The sequence below is a fragment of the Hypomesus transpacificus genome, chromosome 11, assembly GCF_021917145.1.
Source record: "Hypomesus transpacificus isolate Combined female chromosome 11, fHypTra1, whole genome shotgun sequence".
Lineage (NCBI taxonomy): Eukaryota > Metazoa > Chordata > Actinopteri > Osmeriformes > Osmeridae > Hypomesus > Hypomesus transpacificus.
In genome coordinates this window covers 8,619,041-8,646,686 of record NC_061070.1, presented here as the reverse complement: position 1 = coordinate 8,646,686, position 27,646 = coordinate 8,619,041, and the positions used below count along the sequence as shown (strand labels likewise).

General features: G+C 49.8%; 1 protein-coding gene across 1 annotated transcript in view; it reads right to left on the bottom strand.

The window, feature by feature from the left end:
• LOC124473880 (calcium-activated potassium channel subunit alpha-1-like) overlaps positions 1-27,646 on the bottom strand; it is a 119,836-nt gene that overhangs the window by 78,301 nt on the left and 13,889 nt on the right. Inside the window, exon 2 of the mRNA XM_047029596.1 lies at positions 12,142-12,303. Within this exon, the coding sequence (XP_046885552.1) occupies positions 12,142-12,303 (162 nt within the window). The remainder of the gene's footprint in view (positions 1-12,141; positions 12,304-27,646) is intronic.

Sequence of the window (27,646 nt, the reverse complement as noted above, 5' to 3'; positions counted from 1 at the left end):
TTCAGTTCAGTTATAGATAACTGACAGCCTAGTTGTCAGAACTGGTCTGCCAACAATATTATTTGACCCCCCCCTCATTTTACAAGCAATGACACAAAGGCTTTACAGCTGGCCATAAACTGTCTAATAAGATATACTTTTTACAATGCATAAATCACAGATAAACAATAGGTTTAAGAAAAGCAACTGGCAATTTGCTCCCCAATAACCAAAGTAGAAATTGCATGTGGGTGTGTTCACCACATTTGGGTGCATTCACAGTAACCTAATGAACACGGCTGTTCTTTTGTTCTTCTGATAATGACAATTCCGCAACAACATGTCTTCCCGCAGGTTTTAATAAGACTGGCCAGACTGTTCAGAAGCCCCTGAGGTTGTGCTCCACACAAGCCATGTGTTGAGGAAATTAAACTAAACAGATTTGGAACGCACCCCTGGGCTTCAACAGACACTTACTCCAAGGAGAAATATCAAATCACCCATTACACAATCCTGTTTTATGGCAAAAAGATTATACATGGTTGATGAACTATGATAAAAAGATTCAGCATTTTGTCCAGGGAGATAAAACAATGTATCTAAACACAGTAGGCTATAGTGTGATCCTATTGACTGCCAAACTAGGCAAAACAAGTAAAACAGACTACACTTCTTCACAATTATCTTGTTATTATAATCTTCAAAGCCAACTTTCTTTAGCGACTGTTTTACACGGCTTCTGTCTATGTAGACCATCGTTCCTTTCACCTTATGAGAAACCTTCAGTGAAGAATAACGACTGTGAAATCAGAAACTTTTCCGTAGAGAAACGCGACAATTAACCTCCCTGACAAATAAGCCGTTTCGTGTCGCTCTTTGCCTGGGGCATCGAGAGAAGAAAGCATCACTTTCACTATTTCAATTAATCTATTTGGCCTTAACATGTCTAAAGGTGAGAGAACACATCAACGGCTGGCGATGGTGTGAAAAACATCACTCAAAGTGTTATCCCGGTACGCCTGCACGGGTTTGAGTCATCTTATGACCGATTAGGGTCAAATAGTGGCCAAGAAACATGGTTACAACTCAAGGAGCCAGTTCTTCTCTGTGTTCATAAACAGAGACGGCACGAGCTAATGACTTTTAGATCTGGGGGGTTTAAAGCCATCTCTGGTTTCCTACGGAGGCACGCAGGACTGTGAGTAACTGTCATTAGTGATCACAGCAGATGCTCCTGAGATTCAGTGTTCACCATTGACAACAGCTAGTGTGTGTGTGTGTGTGTGTGTGAGAATATTGTGGTGTGTGAAGGTCTGTTTATATTTAGGTGTGTGTCTGTGTGTGTGTGTGGAGCTGAGGAGTTTAAGCGTTTGTGTGAGAGGATGTAGGAAAACCCTGTGGAAAGGGAAGACAAACGTTTCTGTACATTCTTTACTTAAGCCGCCTTAACCCCACATTTCAAGTCAACCACCTGACTATATTTCAGGCCATTCAAATCTCGACACCTTCAGCTAGCTAACAGAGGCCACGCCCCTTCAGAATCCTACACCCAGTAAGATTCCACATAGCATAGATCTGCAGAAAAATGCAATTGGAAGAAGGACGTTCATTAGAAGTGAGTGGTGTATTGAGCTGACTAATGATAGCATGCTAAGTGGGCTTATTGTTGTCTCAGTCCGGCGTCTGTGGTGGGATGTATGCAGGTCGCTACGCCTCGCCCGGGACCCGGCTACCACCATCCGATTCCATTATGTCGGCTTAATCATAGCATAAATCATATCTGTCGCAGTTAATCATGTCAAAACTTCATCACGCCAATGCGGTTTGTATAAGAATGCACTCCAATTACTTTGTCCGGTGCCCATTTCAAAATGCAGGCGAACCTTTCATCTTCGGCTGAGAATTGGTGGCCGACTATTTGTCTGGGAGAAGGCGAGATGGGACTCCCGTGCCAAATATGGAATTAAAAACTTCAGTTTCCCTCCCAATAAGACTAATGGATGGGGGCTGCTCTGTGAACACATTTAGACAAAGCGATACGGACGCTTTTGGCAGCGACACCGGCATTCTGTTGAGATGGCAGCCCGTCATTCTGGTTGTTTCTACGTTCCCGCTGGTCCCGGGCGCACGTAGGGAGCCGTCAACTGAAAGGAGCAGCGGCAGAGGTGGTGCCGTGATTCTTAACCAGACTAAATCAGGGTTCCCTTTCGCTTCCCTCAAGGTTAACGAGAAGTTTTTGCCGTCTCTCACTGGCGAGCTTGTTAACGAACCCTTTCTCCGCGTCTGCTGCGCACTGATAAAAAGCCCTGCTTCACAACGAGATGAGAGATGTGAGGGTTTGGCCCAAGGAATGCGATTAGTATTCCGTCTGTGTGCGTTCATGTAGACGCGCGTGTGCGCGTGCAGGGCACGCTATCGTCATGCTGGAGAGCTCAAGCACCAGACTTGATCCAGAACATTCTCTGGTGGCCACACCTGAGTCCATCTACTACAGCAGACCAGCCAGATGAAAGACTGGGTCCTCAGAGGGCTCGTCCAGGAAACGACACATCTTCATCTGAACCCTGTCCACCTCTCGCACCAGACGGAGACCAGCTGGCTGAATCCCAATGAGCACACGTCTCCCCGCGTACTCGCGCGGACAACCCGAGCGAGCTGTGTGATATCAGTAGAACGGAGGAACAACAGGGCCCTCCAAACAACGGCATCACAATTCAACCCGAAAACCCTTCCCGAAATTCACCAGAGCGTGGTATTAGCTTCCCAATTAGACAACACTTTAGAGCAAAGGGACATTTTTACATTAAGACACTAATTAAAATGGTTCAGTTGCTTTCTGCTATTGTTATGCATATTGTCCATTCAATATGAAAATTGTTCATCCAGCACAGGCTAATGAATCGTCTTTGAACAAAATTCAACAAGAGCCTTCAAACAAAGTCCCGGATGGTCTTTCCATTGGAGGAAAGCTGAATAACACAAGAAGAAAGTGCGGTCGACAACGCATCGCGGCTCCACTGTTGAACCCTGACATCAATATATTGGCGGTGCACGGTATCATGAACATGTTCAGGAGGAAACGAGAATCAATGAGTCATGTGGTCTTTGGCTCAGCCTTGACCCCTATTAAAGCAGACATTTGCCCCGATCTTTCCATCGGTGTCAGCCCGCCCTCGCACATCCATCAAGCGCACCTCTAACCTTTCTACCGGCGATGACCTGTTCGCCCCGACTGGTTGTCGAACACCTCCCGACGCCCGTATCAATATTCAAAATTGGTTCTGAGTGGCGTCTGCGAAAAGTTCACCGGCTTGTCGCCCTCCGGGAAACTGTGTCTGTCTGCACAGCCGGTCCTCCCGAGACTCGGGATTTTATGGTTTAATATCTGCAACTAGCCTTTTACAACCCCCCCCCCATCCCCAGACTCCTTCAGCCCCGAGTCTCCAGCGGGATTGAAAGTGGCACATAAAGCTGTTATATACAATCACATTGCGGCCCGATTGTGTGTACACAATTACTTCCCCAGTGCTGACTGTCAAAGGAGCAATCTAGGCCGGGTCGGAGGCGGGTCTCGGGAGCTGTCAATCAATCAGTCCTGCAGGAAACCATGACTCAGAGAACTCGCTCCTCTAAAGGATCTTTACCCTGTTCTGCTCTGTTTCCATTTAAGAACTCTGACCCGGGGGAAAGAGATTGAAGTGAGAGAGGGAGAGAGAGAAAAAAAGATATTGTGAGAGAGAGAGAGTGAGCAAGAGAGCGAGATTGGGTGAGAGAGCAAGGGAGGAAGTGTGGAGAGAGCGCAAGGGAGAGAAAAAGAACAAGTCGGAGCGAGCAAAGGATAATTTTTTTTAAGAAGGCGAGAAGCTCTTAAGGCGCCCTCGTGATTGCACGAGAGATGCGAAAGCTTCAGGGGTGATATCCTACTTGCGGAGGTACGCGTGAACGGCAGTCTGCCGGTGTGAACAGTGAAGAAGCTGCCGGAACGCCAGTCTCTCACAGCCCCACACATCCACACTGTACTTCTCCATAGGGTCCCCCGTCCCCCCGTCCCCGTCACGGGGAGATCTACGCCTTCATTACTTCATTTAAGTATCCCAGTGATGAACCTTGGAGTCTCCCTGCCCCTCTGTTTACGGTCCATCAATCAGTGGAAGGGTTTCAAATGGAGACACTAAAAGAGAACGGAGGAGATAGATGTTGTCATTTACGCGTAACGATTTCGAGGGACGATTTTTTTTTCCCCGTGCGGGTCCGTGATTGATCTGGCAGTTGGCTATACTGTCGGGTGTGACTGGAGAAAGGGGGTTGCGGGGGGTGGCGGAGAAGGTGCTATCCACTCACATTCACCAACATACATGAAACTGGAAACGCTAAGCGTGTCCCCGAGCTTCACTCACCATGTGTTAAACATGCCACCGTGTGACACCTAACACAGGAGCTGGAGGGCCAGTCCACTATAGCTACAGGAGTCTAAATGAGGCAAACAGACCGAGGGGCTCACCGCACGCCGTTAGACTGAATCTCAGTTTCCAGTTTTTAATTTTGTAATTGGTTTATTTGGGCTTATGATGAGTCAACAGTTTGAAATGCATTAGTATCGATTTCCCCTTAAGTGGAATCACTCCCAAGTTGTTTCGTTATTGGGTTTGATTGCAATTGCGAGAACAGCAAATGTAAACTCATCTGAAAGTGGACACACGTACACCAGCGAAACACGCACAGCTGTGTCCTTGACGGGCCCGATCATTAATAAAAATTAACACTCTCGAGTTAGGTGTTCTGCTGAGCTGTTGTAATGTGGCCTGTCAGTCAGTCATGTCAGGAGGGGGGGAATCCTTCTCTCAAACCACCCCTTCATGAATACATTAAGGCTTCTGAAGTCGATGCTGATACAATTTGAAGCCACGGGCAACAGTACACCTACAGAGCATTTCATTATCACCCTGCAATGACTGTTTCCACAGGAGGCCATCAATAAAAGACCTTCAATGTTTTCCACCTTGTCCCAACTGACAGCCGGTGAGGCTAAATGTCCTTGGGAAATAATAATTTGTTTAGAATGCGACCTAATGGTCACAGGGGGGCGATGCGTCTGTCTGGATTACAGACGTGATAGGGCGATGAAATAATTGTCTTTGAGATCAATGTTCTGGGGGTCTATCCGACCGCTCGATCCTGATCCGATTATATCGGTCTTTCCTTTTCCACGTGATCGCTCGTTCTCTTCATCCCCAGGATTCTTTTCTCTGTATTCCCCATCGCCTGTCCTCCCTGTTCCGTCTCCTCCTCTGTCTTCACCTCCCCCCCCCCTGCTCTCGGTCATTACCTCCATCACACATATCGATCTCCTCCTCCCTCTCCCTCACGAGTAGGACTCTCTCGTTCGCGCTTGCTCCTCCACCCGCATGACCTCATGGAAAATAGTGGAGGCGCCGGGGCGGGGAGCCGGAGGTCACGGTTCTTTTTGAAGGGGGGCACCTTGCCACCGTCTCAACCCAGGCAACTGAATCTCTGCGGGGGTAAACGGATCCGAGGACCTGGCTTAGCAGAGTTGCCACTCTGCTGACTCCTGTGATCACCAATTCGAGGCGTGAATATGACCCGGGCGATAGGTTCATCCAGGATGTGCTCCTGAGACTACATCCAGGACTGGGTTACGATACAGAATGCCCAGCGCAGAGGCTGATAAACTGATGGGGAAAAAATATGTACACACACACATACACCCTCGAGTGAGCTCACACCACACTATACAACTCTAGCGAGGTCCGAGTGGGCAGCAGGTTCATGTCGATCGATAACAGCTCTACGACGGTTTTTTAGTTGCCTCTTAGTTCCATTTTAAAGGGTCGCGTCGCCGTCATCCATCTTCCGGCAGCTACTCTGCTGCAATAACAACCTGTCGGCCCTGCGAAGCCCAAGGTACGGCTTTAGTCAGTCCCAGCTCCTGTCTTCCTCTTACTCCCACTCTCTCTGACTCAGCCATGCTGATGTATGGATGGAGGTGGGGGTAGAAGGGAGTTGAGAAATGGGATCGATGAAAAAAAAAGACAACTTTCACACAGGTACTGCTCTGTGTAGAGTATTTACGCCCTGCCTGAAAAGATGTGCCCAACCCATAGATGTGTATGTGTGCATAGGGAGTTAGGATGGTATGAAACGTATGCATGTTGAAATCAATATGCCAAATGAGTGTTGGAGTATATCACTGATTTAGCGATGGGGGGGGGGGAATCGATGATGATTTCAACATGGGAGTCTATATTGCCGAAGGGTGTAACACAATGTTATCTTCCCACCCCTGTGTGTGTGTGTGTCATGTTGAGCGAGGTTTCCCGCCCCCGGTGATGGTTCTGCCGTTTCTGGATCAATGTTTGCCGCGCCGGTTCTGATCCGTTAGCCGTGCGTCATCCCTTGAGGCTGTGAGTCACCACCACTGCGTCAACACAGCGTTGGGGGGGGGGGGGGGACGAAGGTGGGATGGGGGAGACGGGGGAGGGACGACATGGGAGAAGGGAGAAAGCATCGTGGTCCTGAGGACAAGGAGTCTCTCAAGTCACGGCTTAACAGTGAAAAGTGTCGGAACGGCAAGGGAAAGGACTGTGAGGACTTGCTGGTGTGTTGATCATGCTTGGTGATCCATTTATGTGACTACTGTCACATCATTACTGAATGACTATGAGCTGGGCTGTTCTGAAGTTCGTCTGGTTAGCTGCGGCCCTCTGGGTTTCACAGTTAGCCTGGACCTGCGTCAGGTGAATCATCAGCTCGAGGAAAAAGATTACACCATGTCATGTCACTATCCCAGTAGCATGCATTGCTAGTTTGAAAGCTACTTGTTTTAGGGATATCTTCCAAACAAACAGAAATCCTGACAGAAGACACGCGTGCACAACCAAAAACGCACAATGCCGGAACTTTCCGCACACATTTCCAATAGGCCACGTTGGGGACCAGTCCTTCATTTTGTTGGGCCCCTTCGATGTGCCTGTCCCTTTAAGAGGCGGGCGCGGACGATGAAAGGAGGATGCGTGAGGATCCCGCCGTGTCTGAGCCGCACGTCACCGTTGACTTTGATCCTACGAGGCCGCGCTCTGGCTAGCTGGAGGACACTTGGCTGGAAGAGGCCTGGTTTCCCTGACCTCTGAGGCCGAACAGAGGGAGAAAGGAGGCCGCCGGGCCGGCGGGAGGGGTGTGGATAAAAGAGGGCTGGTGAGCCTCTGTCAGAGAGCCGGTCATTATCACAGGCCATCGAGTAGACTGCAGGGGGAGGGTGGGGGGTGGGGGGGGGGGGTTTGGGGGGGCAGGATAAGTCTTTTCTATCTGCCGGGAATTTGAGAGCAAATTGAAGAGAGCTCCCGTTTGAAAGTCCTAAATCCTCTCGCCTCCATGTGCCTGGATTGCTGCGCTCTGCGAGGCAGTCGTCTCTCCCCCCCCCCCCCCCCCCCCCCCCCAGTGTGGCCGTCTGCTCCTGCGCCGTGGAGAGGGCTTACCGTCTTTCAGGGGCACCAGACCGTGGTCACCTGGGGGTTGGGGGGGGGGGGGGGGGGAGTGGGGGTCCCTCAAGGTGTGCAGGTAAAGGGTGAGATCAGTTAGCCCTTAAGTCAGTCAGTCAGCCCGCCAAAGGCCTGTGACTGGCGCACGCTCCGGCAGGCACCCACACCCTTCCACGTCTCACTCTCTCTCTCCCTGCCCGTCCCTCCTTGCCCCTCCCACTGCGGCGTGCCCCCCCCCCCCCCTCCGGGTCCCTCCCGGAGGGGGGGGGAGAAGAGAGGAGAGAGAGAGAGAGAGACAGACAGAAACAGACAGAGAGAAAGAGAGAGAGAGAGAGAGAGAGAGAGAGAGAGAGAGAGAGAGAGAGAGAGAAGGAGAGAGAGAGAGAGAGAGAGAGAAGATAGAGAGAGACAGAGAGACAGAGAGAGAGAGACAGACAGAGAGAGGAGAGACAGAGAGAGAGACAGAGAGAGAGAGAGAGAGAGAGAGAGAGAGAGAGACAGAGAGACAGAGAGAGAGAGAGACAGACAGAGAAAGAGGAGAGAGAGAGAGAGACGGAAGGAGAGAGAGAGAAGGAGAGAGAGAAGGAAAGAGAGAGACATGGAGTGACAGAGACAAAGAGAGAGAGAAGACACGTCGGCAGGTGAGCGCGTGCGTGCGTCCCCATCCACCCACGCACCTCTCCGTTTGGTCAGCGGTGCATGTCCGACGTGGCCCTGGCTGATCTTATTTCGCATAAGCTGCAGCCGGCTAACCCAGCCCTCCTCTTCATTCCTCCCAGAGTTACCACTTCACAAGAGAAGTCCTCACGGTGGGCACAGCCTGTGCAAATGGACTGGTAAATATTTGATAGGGCCATAATGTAGAGGTGATGGCTTTGAACACAAAGTCCTCATTATAGAGCCTGGGAAGGTGCACTGTGGGCCTGCAATAGACTATCTATCATTTTCCCTGACTTTTATACCGAGCACAAGGTGAAAGCAACCTTAATTGGAAAGGGGGAGTCCGTGTGTGCGCGCGCGCGCGCTGTTTCTGTGTGTGTGCGTGGTGTAACCTTTCCTGAAAAGGGGTAAAATGTGTGTGTTTGTGTGTGCGTGCGTGCGGTGGTGTGAGTGCGAGTACAACCTCATTTGAAAAGGTGTCAATGTCTGTGTGTGCGCGCCTGCCCCTTAGTCATTACAACAAAAGGGTGGCGATAATACATCATTTTGTGACTCGGGTCGTTTGTCAAATGTCTTTGGGTCCTAGTGATCTTAACCTCCCCTTCTCCATCTTTCCTTCCTTCCTTCCTTCCTTCCTTCCTTCCTTCCTTCCTTCCTTCCTTCCGCACGCACGCACGCGCACACACACACACACACACACACACAGGTTAGAGCACCTGGTCTCCATTGAAATGTATTTCTCTGTGCACACAGAGGGCCCTAATGGCTGTCTGTGATGCAAGGTGTTGCCTGCCCGCCTCCCTCCCCCCCCCCCCCCCCCCCCCCCCCCTCCCACCCTCCCTCCCGGCCGGCTGTCGTCTGACACGAGGTACTTCTCATGCAGCACATGGCCCAATGTGAAGGCAGCGGCGCGCGGACGGATATGGGTTCACTTAGCCCCGCATCCCCGGAGACCCCGATCGCTTTAGCGCCGTCCCATTAGCCCCCCCCCCCCCGGTGACAAGCAACGAGGGCCTCGTCGTCGCTCGTGTGGTCGGGAGGCCCCGCCCGGTGGAGGGTGAGCCCCGCCCAGACGGCAACGCTGCCGTCACGCCGCCGCCGCCGAAGATTCATTCTTCATCGGCTCATTGAAGAAGCCTCCGGGTGCCGCCTGATCTTTCGCTACCAGCAAAGTCGTCGAGACAAACAAAAACGAACAGTCGGCCGCGCCCACGGCTATCCGTCTTAATTGTTGTTTTCCCCGGGATGTTACCGGGTCCCACGGCGTGATGTAGCCCCACCTGTCAGTGTTTGTGTGTGTGTGTGTGTGTGTGGTGTGTGTGTTTGTTTGAACCCCTGCTGCTCAGGCTGACAGTCCTGCACATCAGATGACTGAGCGCCTGCCACCCCCGGCAGTTGCCATGGTAACCGAGCCAGGCTCGGTGTGTGTGGAAGCTTTTCCCAATTTGGTGCTTGATGGGAGGGCAGGAGGCCCACGGATCCGCCTCCACACACACGCACACACACACGCACACGCACACACACACACAGACACGCACAACTGTACTGGATGTCCTGTATGTATGCACCACGCATACATTCACAAATGCATAAAATACACCCACATGCTGTAGGCACACGCTCATTCACCTACACAAAACACTCCGTGGCGTTTGCAGCGCATCGCATTACACAAGCAGGGAGCAGGTAGAGCCACTGGAATATTCTGGAGTCTTCTCTGAAATAGCACAAATCACAGTAGGTGATGGTCTCAGGCCGAGCTGGAAACAGGCGCCTGGAAACAGCCTCAACGCTGTAGTTCTTCTCACTGACAGCACACACACACACACACGCACACACAGGGTTTGTAACGGTTCACCAGAGGATGAAAGGCAGAGGGCGTGGTGCCCGCCGTGGCTTTAAGTGAGAGTCATCTAGCAGACTGACATCTCCCATCAGGAGACTCCCTCCCTCCCTCTCTCCCTATCCCTCCCTCCCTATCCCTCCCTCTCTCCCTCTCCCTCCCTCCCTCTCTCCCTCCCTCTCTCTCACCGTCCCTGCCCCCTCACTCCCCCTCCCTGCTACTCCCTCTCTCCATCGCTCTCTCCCTCTCTCTGCCACTTCCCCTTCCTTCCTGGCCCTGCCACTCTCTGTCCTTTTCTCTCTCTCTCTCTCTCTCTCTCTCTCTGTTTCCCCCCCTTTCTTCCTTTCATCGCAGCCCAAACAACCCTCTCTCCTGATAAGTACGCCTGCAAATCCAATTCAGGCAAATATGATAGTTGACGTTCAAAAGTTTGTCTGGTTTTTCTTTTCTGCCTGCGCCATCTCCCAGGGCACGTGTCATCCAGTCTCCAGTGTTCTCTTCAAAACGTCCAACAGAGAGTTCACACAAATGAAGATCGAGCCATGCACAATGAAGAGGGTGGTCGAATTGCACTGGAGGAATCAACAATGCCTGTCTGAATGCTGGTTGTTCTTCCGCGAGACAAATCCATCAGTTCCAACCAAACAACAGTGACATTTGGTCTTGAGATTTGATCTCCTCCCTCCCTCCCTCCCCACCCCAGATTGTCTAGACGGGAGTTTAGGGGTTAACCAATGTGACCACCATCTCTAATCTGACACCATGAAGTCTCATCCTAATGTAACAGAGTAGCAAGCAGCATGCGGTTTCCCTGCAGCCTGCCAATCACACTGGGGCGGAGGACATCCCGCGAAGCTGAAGAGGAAGAAGCGGCTGCAATCATGACGGCTTAGTCTCAGTCCGCTGCCCTGACAAACGACAAGCACTTCTGCTCCTTGATTAACCGCTGCGCTGTGTTGCTTAGGATAAGAGCGTCTGTGAAACGAAGAATGGTTTGGAAATCATTCCCCCCCCCAAAAAGAAAGCAAGTTAAGAATTGAACTTAAAAGTAGGTCCATCAAACCCCCCCCCCCCCTCTTTCTAGAAGGCACCTGACGCCATCGTGCTGTGGCTCTGCCCATACTCAGCCTCTATGGGCCAGCCCTCCATCATAACAGCTTTCTAAGATGGCCGCCTGAGGTGATAAGCTGTCTCGTAGCTCAGCCCACCGTTTTGCACACGTCCCGTCTCCCTACGTGCTTCCCCACTCCACAGGCCTGACAGTTGGCAGACCAACAGACAGCAGCGCAGTATTGGACCGGAACCCCATCATAAAAAGAACAAATATGAATAGATATCAGGACAATAGCCTGGCGGTGCCGAAGACTCGTGTCCATGTCACGTGGTCTCAGCCTGGTGACATCACTTGTGCCCAGAGGAGTCCAATAGGATGAGGTCCTCGGCTCAGAGAAAATAGGGGATGGGTGGGGGGATGGGGGGTGTGTGTGTGTGTTTGGGGGGGGTGGGGGTGTATGGGTGTGTGTGTGTTTGGGGGGGTGGGGGTGTGTGTGTGTTTGGGGGGGGAGGTGGATGTGTGTGTGTTTGGAGGGGGTGGGGGGTGTATGTGTGTGTTTGTTTGGGGGGGTGGGTGTGTGTGTGTGTTTGGGGGGGTGGGGGTGTGTGTGTGTGTTTGGGGGGGGGGGGGGTGGGGGGTGAGAGAGAAACGGCGAGTAGGGGTAAGAGTGTTTGAACTCATACCAGAGCAAAAGCCAAAGTCATGGTGACATCTTCCCTACTGCTAAAACACTATGTGCCTCCCTCTTTTGTCAATGCAGAAATCTCTCTCTCTCTCTCTCTCTCTCTCTCTCTCTCTCTCTCTCTCTCTCTCTCTCTCTCAACACACACACACACACACAGGTCACATTATCTGGCTGAGCCACTGCAGAGTAAGTTAATGTGCTGCATTAAATGCACTGCAGCAGAGCAGGTGGTCATCTGCAGCCTAAAGCGCCACAGCCAGGCAGCTTCGGGCGGTCCGAACCGGACTAGACCACTTCCAGAGACCTCCTCACGTCAATAATACAGCAGTTCCTCTCAAATAACGAGCACATAAGTTTGCTTCGTCAAAGGCAGCGTGTCGTTTACAGACAAGGCATGAGATGATTGGCGGTTGGAATGCCTTACCAGGACTCGTCCGGTGAGCGTCTGGGCTGAGATCATGACCCCGGCCCAGTCTTTGACGGAGGTCATCCAGCCCACCTCGCTGAGCGGGACCTCCTCCTTCTCGTCGGTCCCCTTGGCTGCCCCATCTGCTGCCTGGCTGTTGGCAGGGTTGTTCACTTTCTCCTGGAAAGAGAACAGAGGGGGACACACAGACACACGGTCAGTCGACTGCGTCCAGAGTGACGGAGAACGAGATGAATCGCGGAGCGCGCCTTTCACTGACACAGGTTGATTGGGTTCACTGCAATATAAATGATGTCGATCGTCGTCGTTCGAATCTCTCGCCACCTCACTCTCCGATGCCGTGAACGATGAACTGGCTTCTGCCTTGCTGCACGTTTGTGTGTGTGTGTGTGTGTTTGTCTGTGTGTGTGTGTGTGTATGCACGCGTGTGAGGCTGTGCAGTTGCTCTGTTGGGTTTGGCACATGTGGCTCTGGAAGTTCATTTCCCCTCAGGGTATGGGGTGAAAGACTGATGTTCTCATGCGGGCCTTTCAACCCTCCATGTGGTGTCTGTGTGAGCAGGGTCCAAATTATGGGGGGGCTTGGAGGGGTTTGACCCCCCTAAGTAAGACTTGGACCCCCCCAAAAGAAGTAAAAACAACAGGTCGGGAGGGGTCGATACACGCCCTGGAGAAGAAGTTGACCACCCCGATTGTCATTGTATAATTCGCAAAAATACAATGAGAGCCTGGAAGTGAACGCGGTTGCATTGGAGACGCCAATGTGACCGCATGCACTTCCAGGCTCTCATTGTATTTTTCCTTGACATCATTTCCTTTTCCCCTTAAGTGAGAGAGGCTACACGCTATCACAGGAAGTCACAATGTTACAGGAAGTTGAAAAAGAGAGCTCGACATGGCCATTCTAAGTTTGGCGGCACCAAAAAAAGCGGGAAAAGAAAAACTAGCGATAGCGTGCACAACGCAAACGAATGCCGTAAACATCCACACACGGATGCATGCGCAGACTCAGAGTAAATGGCATCACAGAGAATCCCTGGCACTCCAATAACGTTCAAACCTCTGGTCGGCGGCCATCCCTCCCTTCCAAAGAACACTCGGGTTACTACAGGGTACACATGCTGTAGTTCATCGTTTATTACAGGCTGATACTACTCTTCCAAGAGGACAGCTCCCCACTGCCAAAGACATCTTACTGTACTGACTGACAGAAAAAAAAACTGACACGAACACAGAGAATGGTTGTTTACACCACCTGAAAGTGTTTCGTAACAGAACTAGGCCAATATTGTTGCTGAGCTTGTGTGTTTGTGTGCGTGCATGCGTGTTTTCCCTGACAGGCACCACTGAGTTCACATCATTACAGAACCTGAGAGGCGAGGGCAGAAACATTCCAAAGGACCCAACCAGGCCACGAGGGCGACCGATACGTTGCCTGAATATAATGTACTCGTGGCGGCGGCAGGGCACGGTATATCAGCCGGCTTTAACAGCAGACACAACCGCACATGAGCCGGGGAGAGCACACGGTCTGTTTAAAAGGATGAGGACAGAGGATTGTCCAGTGAAATTGGATTACATTTCTTAATGATACGGCATGGACACAGCTGCCATTTTCCTAATTAGATTCCCCCATGTAACAATGCCAATAAACCAGGCCTAAAAAGCCCCGACTTAGTCATCAGATAACTATCTGCTCCTGCTTAGGGGACCCTGAGAACTGAAAGCCAGACTACAGGCTACAGAGGCCGCCATTATGAAAACAGAGCCTGAATGTCCAGCCTGTGTCTAATGCTTTTGTTATGAAGAGAGTCAAGCAGGACCATAATAGACACCATTCCAATTGACTCGACTCCCCTCGTACTTCCAAGCATGTGTGATCCAGCTGAATCACGGTTAGGATAGTCATTGTGTGTGTGTGTGCTGGTATGTCCGTCTGTCTGTCTCTTTCTCTTACCTCCCAACCCAGCACCTTTAGTCCACCCCAAACCCCTATCGTGTGGTACAAAATCCATTTGTGTGTGTGTGTGTCACACACAGGCCAGCTAGGGTTTCGCCCTGATTGGACGTCCGCCTGCTTCCAAGCATTCAAGGCATGTTGCGGTGGTAACATGTGCTGTGGGCAGGGCTGGGCCGGGGCATAAATCTTGGGAGTTGGGACTGAAGGTGGACAGGGCCAGGGGCGAGCGCACAGGGCACCGAAGAGGATACACACACGATGCACACAACACGCGCGTCTCGTAACTCACGTTTGGAAAGGGAACCAGGGAGACCCCGTTTCAGCGCCGAGCACCAAGAAAAACAACCCACCTCATCCTTTTCGATATCTAGCACTGAAGCAGTACACACACAGCTGTCTGGTGGGGAGTCTGGTGAACAGTGAACATTGCGTGTGTGTGTACACGTGTGTGGAGGACTGGGGACACGTGAATAATGAATGCGGGTTCAAACCGACGCTTGAACTGTGAGTGTGTGTTTTTGCCTCGTTTGAGCCGAGCAGACCGTCCAGACGGCAGTGGGCCCTCACCGTGAGAGAGGAGAACTGAAACAGGCCAGCCGGGGAGAATCCATCTGCTATATATACACACCTGTGATGTCAAACTGAGAGAGAGAGAGCGAGAGAGCGAGAGAGCGAGAGAGCGAGCGAGAGAGAGAGCGAGAGCGCGAGAGAGAGAGAGAGAGAGAGAGAGAGAGAGAGAGAGAGAGAGAGAGAGAGAGAGAGAGAGAGAGAGAGAGAGAGAGAGAGAGGGGGAGACAAAGATGACAGGAGGGATGGCGAGAAGGAGAGGGGAAGTGGTGTGTGTGTGCGTGTGCGTGTGGGGGGGGGCCATTGAGGATGCTGGTGGCGCCGTCGTGCTGGTGGGAGGTAAGGGCCGGGGACACACGGCCATAAACCGCCCGTCTCGATGCGGCTCTCTCTTCTCTAAATACACTCATTAAGTTTGGGGTCAATAAAATAATTTGTCCCTAAACGATTGTCATCGTCGAGTACAGTCCCATTTTGGCTGCTCGTAATGATGTACAGCAAAACGGCTAGACTACACACAGACACATAGAGAAACAGCGTGCGCATCCAGAGAGAGATGTAGAGAGACACAGTGTAAAGGCCAAGACATGGACACAGAACACAATATTAAACCTGAATAAAAAAGACAGGTCTAATCGAGCTACAGCAGAATGAATAGAAGACAGTCTCTCTGTCTCTCACTCACTCCGACAGTGTGAGGGTGGTGGGGGAGGGGGAGAGAGAGGGAAAGAGACAGAGAGAGAAAGAGCGCACGAGAGAGAGAGAGAGAGAGAGAGAGAGACACCCCCATGTGACCGTGCTGATCTAACAGGACTTGGCTTTAACGCAGCTGTTCCTCCGGCTTTGGTCGGCATCGCTGGGGAAAACTCTATTCCAGTGTGAGGGGCTATTTATAGCCACACCCAGGGAGACGCGAAAAGAGTGAATCTCATAACATGCTCTGTTTCCCCCCCGTTTGCTATTTTAATACCGGTACAGTTACCCTATGTCCCTGGGTCAGCGGCTTCCACTGGGTCAGGGCGAAGGGAGAGATGGAGGACAGGAGAAGCAGCAGAGGAGAGTAAGGATCTTTCTCAGGGACCGAGAGTCCACACACAGAGAGGAGAGGTGAAGTCCCAGAATGCCATGCGCTTGAGCAGGCCGTTTATTAGTGTCTTTGGGTCGGGCCCACTGCACCAGTACCTCTGGGGATGAGATGCTTGCCATTCATTTCTTGTCGTCAGAGCAACAAAACAAAAAGAAAACACGAGACACCAATAGGTGCACCAACAATGGCTAAACTGCCGATGTCATTTTGTGGGTCTCGAAACATGAACTGGCAAACGGTGCCTTGCTTAAACGTCGTGCCTCTCGGCAAAAACGGGCTGCTTGGCGACGTGCTTCCCACTTAACAGAAGCTTCGGTTTTTAAAGTTGCGTCGCACCATGGAGATCCAAGCAGGTTTCCCAGCATCCATGCCCATGGTGCCCAGCTCAAGAGCATCGGGGTGATACCATGTGTTAGATTGCCTGCCAGGTGTGACCATGTGCAGGATTACACAGGTATGGGCCTGAACCTAATCTTCTCTTTTCATGCCTCAAATGTCTGACTATTCACACTCAATTCCCAGAGGAGGATTCAGAAATATGCAAAAAAGCTCCTATGATACAGAGGGGAGCATGCCTGGAGAGACACACCACTCCCCCCTGTCGTTTTGGGAGGTGGGGGGGTGGGGGGTAGAGTACCGGGATGATATAGGTTATCTGCAATCCAACTCCTGGCAAATGGTACATCAGGAGGTCAGCCACGGTCTCATCAAGGGTGACAAAGCTATCAATGTCGCGCAAAGGACGTCCATCTCTTGAATCCCATTAGCTCTCCGGTGCCCTTCTGCGCCAGCTATTTCGAGTGCCATGGGTCTAAAGAGGATTAGACGATTTGTGCACACTGAACTGAATAGGTGCCATCCCCAGCGTCAGCAAGCAAGGTGGACCCGCCAAATGTTTTAGACCCCGTGTCAATAGTTTGGGCGCTACTATAATCTGTAGACTTCTGGGAAAAAACGGTTTTGTTGTCTCCACTAGAACAGTTTGGCTAGCAGTTTATAGGTTTATAGGTATTAGACAACCAGCTGATTGGAGAGACAGTTTAATAAACATAAAAATGACCAGTTCAGACACACAGCGGTACGAGCAAAGTCTCTCTGAGGCATGAAGGTCAGTTGACAGAATTTATAATAGAAAGGGGAAATCAAGTTAACATACAGGCGACAGGTGTAACTAACCCTGACCTTAACCCCACCAACAGGTGTTCCGTTATCCAATCAGGCGGATATACATCATCAACCCGGGACTGTCATCAGAACACAAAATAAGTTACAGTAGGAATCCATGAATGAATAATAAGATTGGATACAGAAGCATGTAAGAAATCCTTGAATTCTCCCACAGACTCTTCGAAGTGGCCAGAACTGTCTGGCCCTCTAGAACGCTCACATCCCAGTTTCTAGAAAGGCAGCGAGTGATGTTATTCTCTGCGGCACGAGAGACGAAAAAAAAGACGACGAGATGAAATGGCATACTTTATGGGGCCATGCCGTCTAAGACGAAACCGCCTTTCATGTCCTCGTCCTCAGACAAAAGGAGGGATGAATGAAGACACATTTGCATTAGTGCTACTCCACCTCAACTGGGGGGGGGGGGGACTGAATATAGCACTCTGCTCGAAGAGCAAGGTCAAATCCAATTCATAAGCCTGTACTGTACTCCTCCCATTGATATACGGGATTTCAAGCCCCAGTGGTCGAGGATAAAAATAGAGTGCACTGTAACCTTATTTGAGTCTCAAAAGGTCACGGAGGTCATCCGGTGTCCTATAGGGTTTTATCGTCTCCACGTTGCCACTTTAAGGACAGCCGGTCTGAATGAAGGCATTTTGCACCTAACGCTTTGAAAGTGCCGACGCGTGGATTTCTATCAGATCATTTGCCGTAGAATGAGTGAGTCCATGCAGTAGGTTTGGACTCTGGAGGGCAGGTTTGACATACAAGCAGACATCCCATGGCAACAAAAACATCTCAATTACTTGCAATGCTACAATAACTTGACTTCAGTAGCTAGCTAATTCATAATATTACCATTCAAAAATTCAATGCAATTCCTCAACTAGTCACATAATAATGTTTCAATGATAGTTGTGCCCAGAAGTGGAGTGAAAACGACATGTAAGCTGACATGACCAGTTCATCATAGTTGAAACGTTAAGTTAGCTAACACTCTTTGGACAGTTTCCTAAACTAGAACGTTGTAATTATAAGTGGTTCGTGGACACTGCTTCAAATGGACAAGTGATGAAGTGGACTGTCTTTGTACACTCCTGGAATCTTTGTCACTCTCCTTGTTACACTACAATCGATGACAGTGTCCAATAGGATGTAACAAGAAGTCAAGCATATAGCCATCCAAAGAAAGATGCTCTCTTTGCTTATAGCCACCTCCTTATTCCCATCAAGCACAGACAATCAAAGTCCCCTCAATCAAAGTTAGCAATTGGACACAGTCCCAAACACAAACAAACCCCCAAAAATGAGTATTGTAACAACAGACCTCATAATTCTACAGTCAATGGGCCAATGTACTTTTAACAGTTAAATCTCTGGGTAAACTAATGATGTTTAAAACCCACTAAACACACCTTACGCACACTCAATTATCAGCCATACCATTCTAAACAGGATATGTTGAATCTATTTTCTGACCACTCTGAACATGGCTTGTTTCTATGGTGATGCACCAAGGCTAACTTTCCTAGGAAATCATTCGCTCCCTTGTGTTCTATGCAAATTAAGTCAAGCTTGTAAAGGGCTGCTTCCAAATAACAGTCCTTTCATGAAACGCCCAAAAAAGCTCACTCAACCGTCAACATAAAGGCTGACCAAAATGTGAGATTTTTTTTCCGGACATTTAAACATAATCTGAAAACCAGTAAGAATACAGTATGCCATTTCCTTGATAATGCTAAGTTTATGAGATAAAGTTCAAGTTAAATGCACATTTGAAGATTAGGTGTGTGATTTACAATTCCATAAAAAAAATGTGGTAGCTTTACCACAGCCATCAGTGACATGACTACCTATAGACTAGTTTCCACCATTTTGTATGGCTGTAGGCTACATGCTCTGTTTGTTAATAAGCGCTCATAGTAAGAGCAATATTCATCACAAGTGCCCTTCAGATGACTCAATAAGCTTCAGCTAAAACCCCCCAACTAGCTGTACGTAAACCTTAACATTACCCATCCCTGGCAGCATACCGTTCCTTGGAATATCGTTCTCTTGTCTTTGGGTCTCTCAGAAGCTTTTCCCACCCACAAAACCTATCCATTCAGCTATCCTGAAGGCTGACTCTATTTTCTATTATGGATATAACAAATAGGGTTCCCACTGAAGGACACGGCTAAACAAAGGTGTGCGAATGTGTGTTTTTCCATACGTAGCTTCATTGTGTGCATGTACGAGAGCGCGGATTGTGAGCGATATTAGATTTATTTGGTTTCGTCTGGGGCTGCGCACGTGTCGACATTGGTTACTTCACCCATGAATCAGTGGGCAATGGTACGCCCCGGGCCTCAGAGGCTGTCAGCCCTGCTAACCATGGAGCCTCCAGCCACACTCCTATCTCCGCACACACACACCTCTCCCTCCAAAGCCTTGGAGAGTGGCTTACAGCAGGCAGCACAAGGGCTTACCCACATCCCATTAAGTGCATATTAATATGCATGGCCTGCAATGATTAATCACGATACGACCGCACGCACACACAAACTTTGCAGCTGCTCGAGTAAAAGATATGGCTACCCAGATGCGGACCATTGTCCCGGGTCTCAGAGCCAGCTGTGAAGCAGCTTTTTTTATGAAAAGGCTTTTGGAAGGCTAGCCAAAAAGGCTAACATTAGCCTTGGAGCTAGTGCTCGACAAGATATCGTCTCATTTCGGCATCCTGGGTGCTAGGCTGTTCAGCTGTTTGTGTTGCCGTTTAAAATGGTGTCTTAAGATCTCACAACTTCCCGAAGGTGCTACTGGATGTCTGTGAGATAGGAATGTAGTGTCTGGGCTACTTTCCTACAAGATATCACTTCCCTACCTATCCTATCTTAACTGCATGTTAGATGCAAGGTAGGTACGGTGCCACCCGTCCCTTAAAATACGGAATTGTCCCGTATTTGAGAAGAAAATAGCGGGTACCGTTTTGAATCAATACGGGACGGGATTTGTCCCGTACTTTCCGAGTTGTCTTCAATGCAGCATCCCATGCAAATCATCCCACCCGCATTCTGTCGACGTCTCGTCCTATTCTGCCCCTGATTGGGTAATACTAGTTGCCATCATTGGTTTGATCAGGTTCACGGCCAATCAGAGGCAGAGGAAGGCGGGTCTCTTGGCGTAGAGTCGATTTGAAAGAATGGCGGAGGCAGGTCCGATGCCCCCACGTAATAAGAAGTACACTTATAAAAGGAAGTAGGCTTGACATGCCCCAATACTGCACACGACTACTTCTGGTCCACTGATGTTATCATGTTCATGATGTTCATGGAAGTTCATTTGCAAGTCTCCTGCACTATATCTATTTTTTCCAATAGACTTGACTTTGAGTATCAAAGCATTTGTTTAATTTAAAGTTATTAAGTTATGGATCTGTTAATTTAATAGGTTAATAAAATATGGTTCTCACAAGTTCCTCCAAAAGCAAATTTTTTGTGGTCTCACTGTCAAACTTTGTTGGCCTGTTTATTATCGTCATAGCTGACGATATGACCACTTGAGTTGTGATAGAGAGAGACTGAGGGCATCTGTTCACACTGATTTCAATAGCAGAAATCTTTTTATAATTTCCATGTATCAATCTTAATATTTTTATTAAAACGTGTTTTAAGTTGTGATTTACCACCACTGTCATGTCATCGTGGCCCCGAGGGGTGTGGCCCCCGCTGCGGCAGGCGTCCCTTATTTTTCTGTATTGAAGGTGGCAACCCTAAATAAAGGTAGGCTAAATGTCAGGCAATTTGGTTCCTTTAACTGCATGCCTGTTTTTTTGGGACCTGATGTAGTGTTGTAATATGACTTGTTTTCCCAGTTGCACAATTTGGCCTCAAAGCTAACAAAACGATTGGGGTAAAGCCAGCAGCGGCTGATAGTTTGAGGGTAACAGACATCCTTAGCTATGTCCATATTCAGCCCCAAAATAGATTGTGGAGTGCAAAGTGAGTTCAGTCAAGACAATCACGTATTAGATTTGAGCATTTATTGTTACATGACATGGACATGTAGATTTACTTTGGCGGAGTGGATGATCTAAGGGAAGCACTCCCTGCCTCCTCGATGCAACACATACATACATACATGACATGTGAGGCAGGGAGCAATAGAGATATAATCCCCCTGTTGGATAGATACACAGACAGCATGGGGGAGAAGGGGAGGGTGGAGGGTGGCAGCAGCACTGATCATACAACGACCGGGGTGAGTGTGTGCATATCTTTTAAAGACGCCTTATCGGACGTGGCCCAATGGATATGCGCTGCTACATGGGTGTGGTAGTGGGAGGAGTAAGGAAGGTGGAGTAAGATGCCTTACGTCCCCGATCACTGACTGACGCGCGCTGCCCGATTGCCCTGCCAGAACTAGCTGCGCTTATTCCTGCCAAAAGCTCAACATATTTCCTCCTGGTCTTTATTAGAAACCCTTTTTTGTACAACAATATTAGAACAAAATTTGAAAGAGACAAAGTTCTCTTTGGCTTAACAGTGTCTCTTGTAATTACAAGAGAGTGTGTCAGATCGTCTTCCGTGCTCCTGTTTTATCCTGGCCCTCACTTAACAACAACAGTCTCATCCTCCATTCAGACATCTTGGCCTTGATCCTGAATCATCCCCGGGCTTCACTAATAAGCTTCTGTTCTAAATGTTGACAGTTAAGAGACCTGGAGAGAGCACTGAGGAACAATGCTCAGGTAACACAGGTAAAAAGAGCACGCTGCAAAATTGGATTCAGCCAATGGTCTACAGGTCTCGGTAGCACTAACCATCTCTGGAGGAAGGGATCCCTCCCAGAGTTGCTCTTCCCAACGTTTCTTCAGTGGTTTACCTCTGGGTTTTCCTAGGAGTATTTCCTTGTCTTCTTTGAGGGTTTTAGGTTGGTGGAGGTGCAGTTTTAACGGCATAGGTAAGCCCTCTGTGCTTGTAAGAAGGGGACCCCCTGCCCTGCATGTCTTCCCTTTTCCGACACAAGATGTTTCCCTCTTCCAACACAAGTTCAGCAGAAGCCTGATAACGACCCATTGATTTGAATCAGGTGTGTTGGAAGAGGGAAACATCCCAAACATGTAAGAGCAGGGGTTCCCCCAGGACCAGGGTTGAGAAACAATGAGCTAATACAGATCAGGTGTGATTTGTGTTCAAAAAGGTAAGCTAAGATGGCGGCTTCAGTCGGTGCCCTAATTGGCTTCCTGCTGCCCAACCTGTGCTGATCAATGATCTTGATCTATAAAGAGAAATTCCCAGAAACCCCTTGCAGACACTTTTTTGTTGTTTACATTGTAAGGTGGGTAGCAGAGATGAACAACCCTCAAGGATATCCTACCCAGGAACTACCGCAATCACTATCCAGGTGCGACCCAGATAATAAGGACTTACTGAGGATCAAAAGGTAGAAAATGTCTCGCCGCATCGCCCTGCAGATCTGTGCTCTGAAGCTCCGCCGTCTTCTGAAAACAGACGTCCGTTGCGCTCCAGTCGCTTCGCAGGACGGCGTTTCAAAAGCAGGCCATCTGCTCGCCGGTAGTTCATTCATTAGCGAAGTGCGTCGGAATCAGTTCAAGTTTAGCCAACCCAACAGCGCATTATGGTCCTTCAAAGCGTCCACAGCCACGCCAGGTCATGTCTCAGCAGATGTGTAAAAGCGAAACACGAGACGCACTTTTTGTAGTTTCCTTTCTCACGGAGCAGACTACTATCAAAGGTTCAGCAGTGAGTGCGCCTTTCGAGGACGCCAACATTTTTGTTCTTGCTTATGGATTATTGCGTAATGAAATCCTTCTGGTTAAATAAATACAAGGAAATGTCCGATTATTATCCCTCACCTTGTGTACAGACCTCAATGATGTACAGCATCTGTACGGACCGATATGAAAATGTGTTCACAGATTGTACTACAACAGGGGTGGCCAATCCTGGTCCTCGAGAGCCGCTGTCCTGCATGTTTTAGGTGTTTACCTGCTCCAGCACACCTGATTCAAATGAATGGGTCGTTATCAAGCTCTGTGGAAGCCTGGTAATGACCATTCATTTGAATCAGGTGTGCTGGAGCAGGTAAATACCTAAAACATGCAGGACAGTGGCCCTCGAGGACCAGGGTTGGCCACCCCTGTACTACAATATACTACATCGAAGCTGTGCGTATGTTGTTGCAGGCAGTACAACCTGCTTGACATACCATTTTGTCATCTCGCTGCAGAGACTGGTTCCTATTGGCCTGTTATTGCACTAGAGTGTCTGTGGTGGATGTCCCTGGTAGTCATTTGAAACACAGGGTCAGTCTCTTTACCCCCTCTAAAACACACACACCACACACCACACACACACACACACACACCAGAGACATCCCCACACACCAGTAAAATATGATCTCATTCGATGTGCCTACCCCTCCCCATCCATCAACCAGTCACCCGAGTCTCTTATCCATGTTTACTGTTGGCCCACCATAAATCAACGGTCCTGAGTTGGAGGCAAGACATTCTACAAGCCTGGCAGGGGGTCTGAACAGAGAGACAGACAGACAGGCACACAGAAAGACAGGCAGGCAAGCAGGCAGGAGATGAACTACTCTCTGGCTTGGAGACAGGCTTCATTACCTTTATCTGTTGCTGATGTAATAATACTGTGGCAGCGCTGTCGGATGCTGCAGCTCAGATGCAGAGGAGCGAGTGAGCTTACGATACAGGATAGCACAGGTCACATGGTAGATGTGGGGAAGAGCCAGGGCTGTATTGGCTTGGATTCTTATCAGCAGTAAATACATACACCGTACGGTCGCTGTTGATAACGAAACAAATGATCTTAGTCTATTTTCGCTATGTGCATGGCCCGTCAAGATAGTTTCCAGTGGGTAAATAAAATACAAAGGATGTACATCAATGATTCTGATGTTGTTTTGTATGTGGATGTCATTAAGGCCATGACGTCTTTAACATGAAAGGGGCGACGAGTGTTGTTTTCCAAATGGCGTTGCTCTGCAATCGAGTGTTTACAACGTATAGAAAAAGCAGACAGCTGCAACTCAGGAACACACTTGCCCTGATTTGCACACTGTGCAGTCAAACAAACAAAAGTGCAAATGGCTTCTAACTGCAGGCGCATGCAATCATATTCTATTTAGATCTCGAGGTTCCCAGCGGGGGAACTAAATCTGCGTTTTTCATACAGAATCTGCACGTTTCGCCCCTCCAGTGGAAAAAAAAAGAAGAAAGGCAGAGACAAAAAGAGTTTGTCATGGTTGGTGTTTACTCAGTCTATCCCCTGGCCCTCTTGTTCCCTCTGGCTGCAAAGGGGAGGCCCTGTGACCCAGCATAGCAGAGAGCAGCAGCCTGGATAACTACACTCATGGGCAGAGGGGAGGGGGGGCAGAGAGGGGGGGGAGGGGGGGCAGAGAGGGGGGGGGGGGGGGGGGGTTGTACAGTTGAACTGCGAAGCAGAACGTGCATCTGTGTGTTGTGGAGTTAGGTCATTGGCCATTAGAAAGAATGGAGCCCATTCCAGCGCATTAGGCTTCTGGGGGATGTCAAGAGGAAATTGGGCTGCTGGGGAGGACTCTGGCCCACTCCTTGGGGGGGGGGGGGGGGGGGGGGGACTCCACCATGTCAGAGGCGAGCCACCCCGTCCCAACACACACACACACACATAAGCAGCTTCTCCTCTTACCCCTGCTTTTTCAATGCCAGCCATGTTGGTTTTCGTGACAGCGACAACATCAAGCTTGGCTCTCGTTTTCTCCCTGTGTTCAGACAGCGCGTGTGTCCCGAGCCGACTTGGCCTTTGTGGAGCGGACCGAAAGCATTGTGGGAAAGCCTGCGTCCTGGGGGGAGGGGGGGCGGGGGTGGCAGTGGGGCTTTCCCTGTGACGCTTCAGTGGAAGGGACAGCGGCTTGAGGGAGGCTGGCAATGATTCTGTGCCATAGAGAGAGCCACCGCCACCCTCCCCCTCTCTCCCATACCTCCGCCTGCCCTTGACACTGAAACGAAGAACTCTCAGATGACGAAATGGAGTTCGGCACACGAGACACAAAGAGGGGAGAGCGACGCCAGGGAAGCATCGGGCCGCGTGCACCTCCTGTCACCGCGGCGAGGACGCGGGGGTGAGTTATGACCCACGGAATGTGCTGTGCCCACGGCTCGCTGAGGTGGGTTACCTTGCGCCGACACACACAACAAAGGGACGCTCTCCGCGTCCTAGACACCTCGAGACAGCTGTGCGCGGCTGCCACCGTGGGGTGGCTCGTATGGCGTCACGCCCCGACGGGGAACCTTGCGCGCGTGGACAAGAACGACGACTGTGGAGGCAATCCTCCAGGAGCAGGGTCCTAACAGGGAACCTCTGGAGGCTTGAGGAGGCAGTAGGAACACCTGATTGGTGCAGACACAAGAGGCTCCCTTGGTGTTGTTAACGGTACTCGAAGCCTTGGAGAATATTCCAAAGCAGTGGATGGTGGAACTGAATAGGTAGATGAGATCGATAGGACAGAGAGATAGGACAGACACAGACTGACAAATATACAGATAGAACTACAGGTGCCAGCAGAAATACAGAACCTGTGTTCAACTCCTCGGTGTGGATTTACCAGAGATACAGCAGGCCCGGTCATGGTTGGTTTCTAGTCTAGTTTAGAGCTTCCATCTAGCTTCAGTAATCCACTGGTCTATAGGATCGAAGTAACCTCTGTACTGTACCGAGCGTTCCATCTTCAAACACGACAGTGAGAGAATCCGCATGACTAATCCTCAGACTTATAGGGCTCTTATTAAACAGGCTTCCGGACGAGCGGTGAAGGTTTAATGTAAGCATGTCTTCTTCACTCTCCACCAGTTAATAGCCACATTTAATCAATACTGGGGGTAAGTGCTCTTTAGCGTTCGCTCCTGCATTCATTTGTAAAAATAAAAGCTTCCTGGGCTCATGGGACCAATCAAAAGGGATAATGAAACAGGCCCCGATTTGCCTGTTGGTCCTGTGACTAAGCCAGACAGGGGAGATGGTTAGCAACAGTTCAGTGTTGCCCTCCATTTCCTTTTCGGAGCAAGGTTCATTTCAAATTCCACAACAACTGAATCCCACAGGTTCTAAAGAAGGGGAAGCCTTCCTCGCGGAAAGAAAGAATTCCTCACAGAAAGATAGCATCAAAGTGTGCGTGCGCGTGTGCGTGTGTGTGGAGGATGAGATCATGGTGGACAAACGTCGCTCTCATAAGAGCAGTCCATCCCTCTGTGCCTGTCGCCTAGCAACAGAGACCTGGCAGGCAGACAGTACTGTAGGTGTGTGAGACAGAGTGTGTGGGAGGGGAGGAGGAGGAGGAAAGGGACAGAAACAGAGCAACACGGAGGTGAAGAGAGAGAGACAGAGAGAAAGACAGAGAGAGAGAGACAGAGAGAGAGAGCGAGAGAGAGCAAGAGAGAGCGAGAGAGAGCAAGAGAGAGAGAGAGAGCGATAGAAGGAGAGAGATAGAAGCACAGGATGTGTGCTTAAGGCCCGGGGGAAAAAATACTTACGAGTCAAATGAACTGCATTAATACTGCGTTCGTGAGAATTAATCTTTAGCATTAGACATTCATTTGGGATTGAGACATGGTCCATCTACCAAACGTTGTAATGGGATTTTTCGTGAGATTCAGCTTCTTGGAGAAAAGCACGGTTTCTTGACATCAGGCAGGGGGTAAACAAGGTTGCCATATCAGGATAATCACCTTTCCTGGCCTTCACTTTTAATTAAGCCAACATACTGCGCTATAAGCAGAAGCTCTAACCGGGGCATTCTAGCCAGAGGTAACATCTGGCAACGCTAATTACACCACCCACAAAACAACGCAAGTCTGAATGAAAACCACACGACTGATACACCACACAGGGGACCCATCCAAACCCACTCCCCATCTGAAGCCCTGTTGTGGGTGCACCGGAGTCTAAGAGAAGGTTGTTCTAATAACGCGGGGTGGCAGAATTCCAAAATACCGTCACTTTATTTTTGGCACTCAGGCGGGGAGAGGAACCCAGCGAGTAAAACCTTGTTACACACTCAAGCCTGCGGGCCGGACTTTACAAGACCCATCCCCTGTGATGTCACATGCCACGGCTAGGTCTTGGGGAAATGTCGGCGGATTGAGCCGCGTTGAGGAAAGTCAAGTTCCCAACTGCTCGCAGTTTGCCTCCGTGTGTCCTGGCACAAGGTAGCCTGGTTTTGTTCAATCATTGCCGCCTGGCCTTTGGTCTGCCGGATCGAAATGCAGTTGGACAGACAGGCCAACAGACCCGGGTTGGCAGGGTGTATATGCAAGACATCATACAAGCGTCCCCCACAGGTCATGAGTTAGACATGTTAGCGGATGCTAACGTGTTAGCGGATCCTCAATGTCATTCAGCAATATTGTTTGTCAATCGATCCTCATAGGTAATGAGACAGATACCAAAGGAAACATTGTAACTGGATCCAGTCTCCTGACTTACTTGCCTATGGAAAGTATCCAGGGACCTCTAGAATGGAGCGGAGTGACAGCGCTCCAGTCGGGTCACGTGTGTCACACTTGCCACTAAGCTGCCTTCAAATATCCATGTCTATTTAAAACCCGGTTCAACAATGACAGAGCATGAAGACTCTGGCATGCCTGGAAAAAAAACATTATGCAGAAGTAAAGTAACTACACACTAGTGTGTGTTTTTGTTTTTGTGTGCCTGT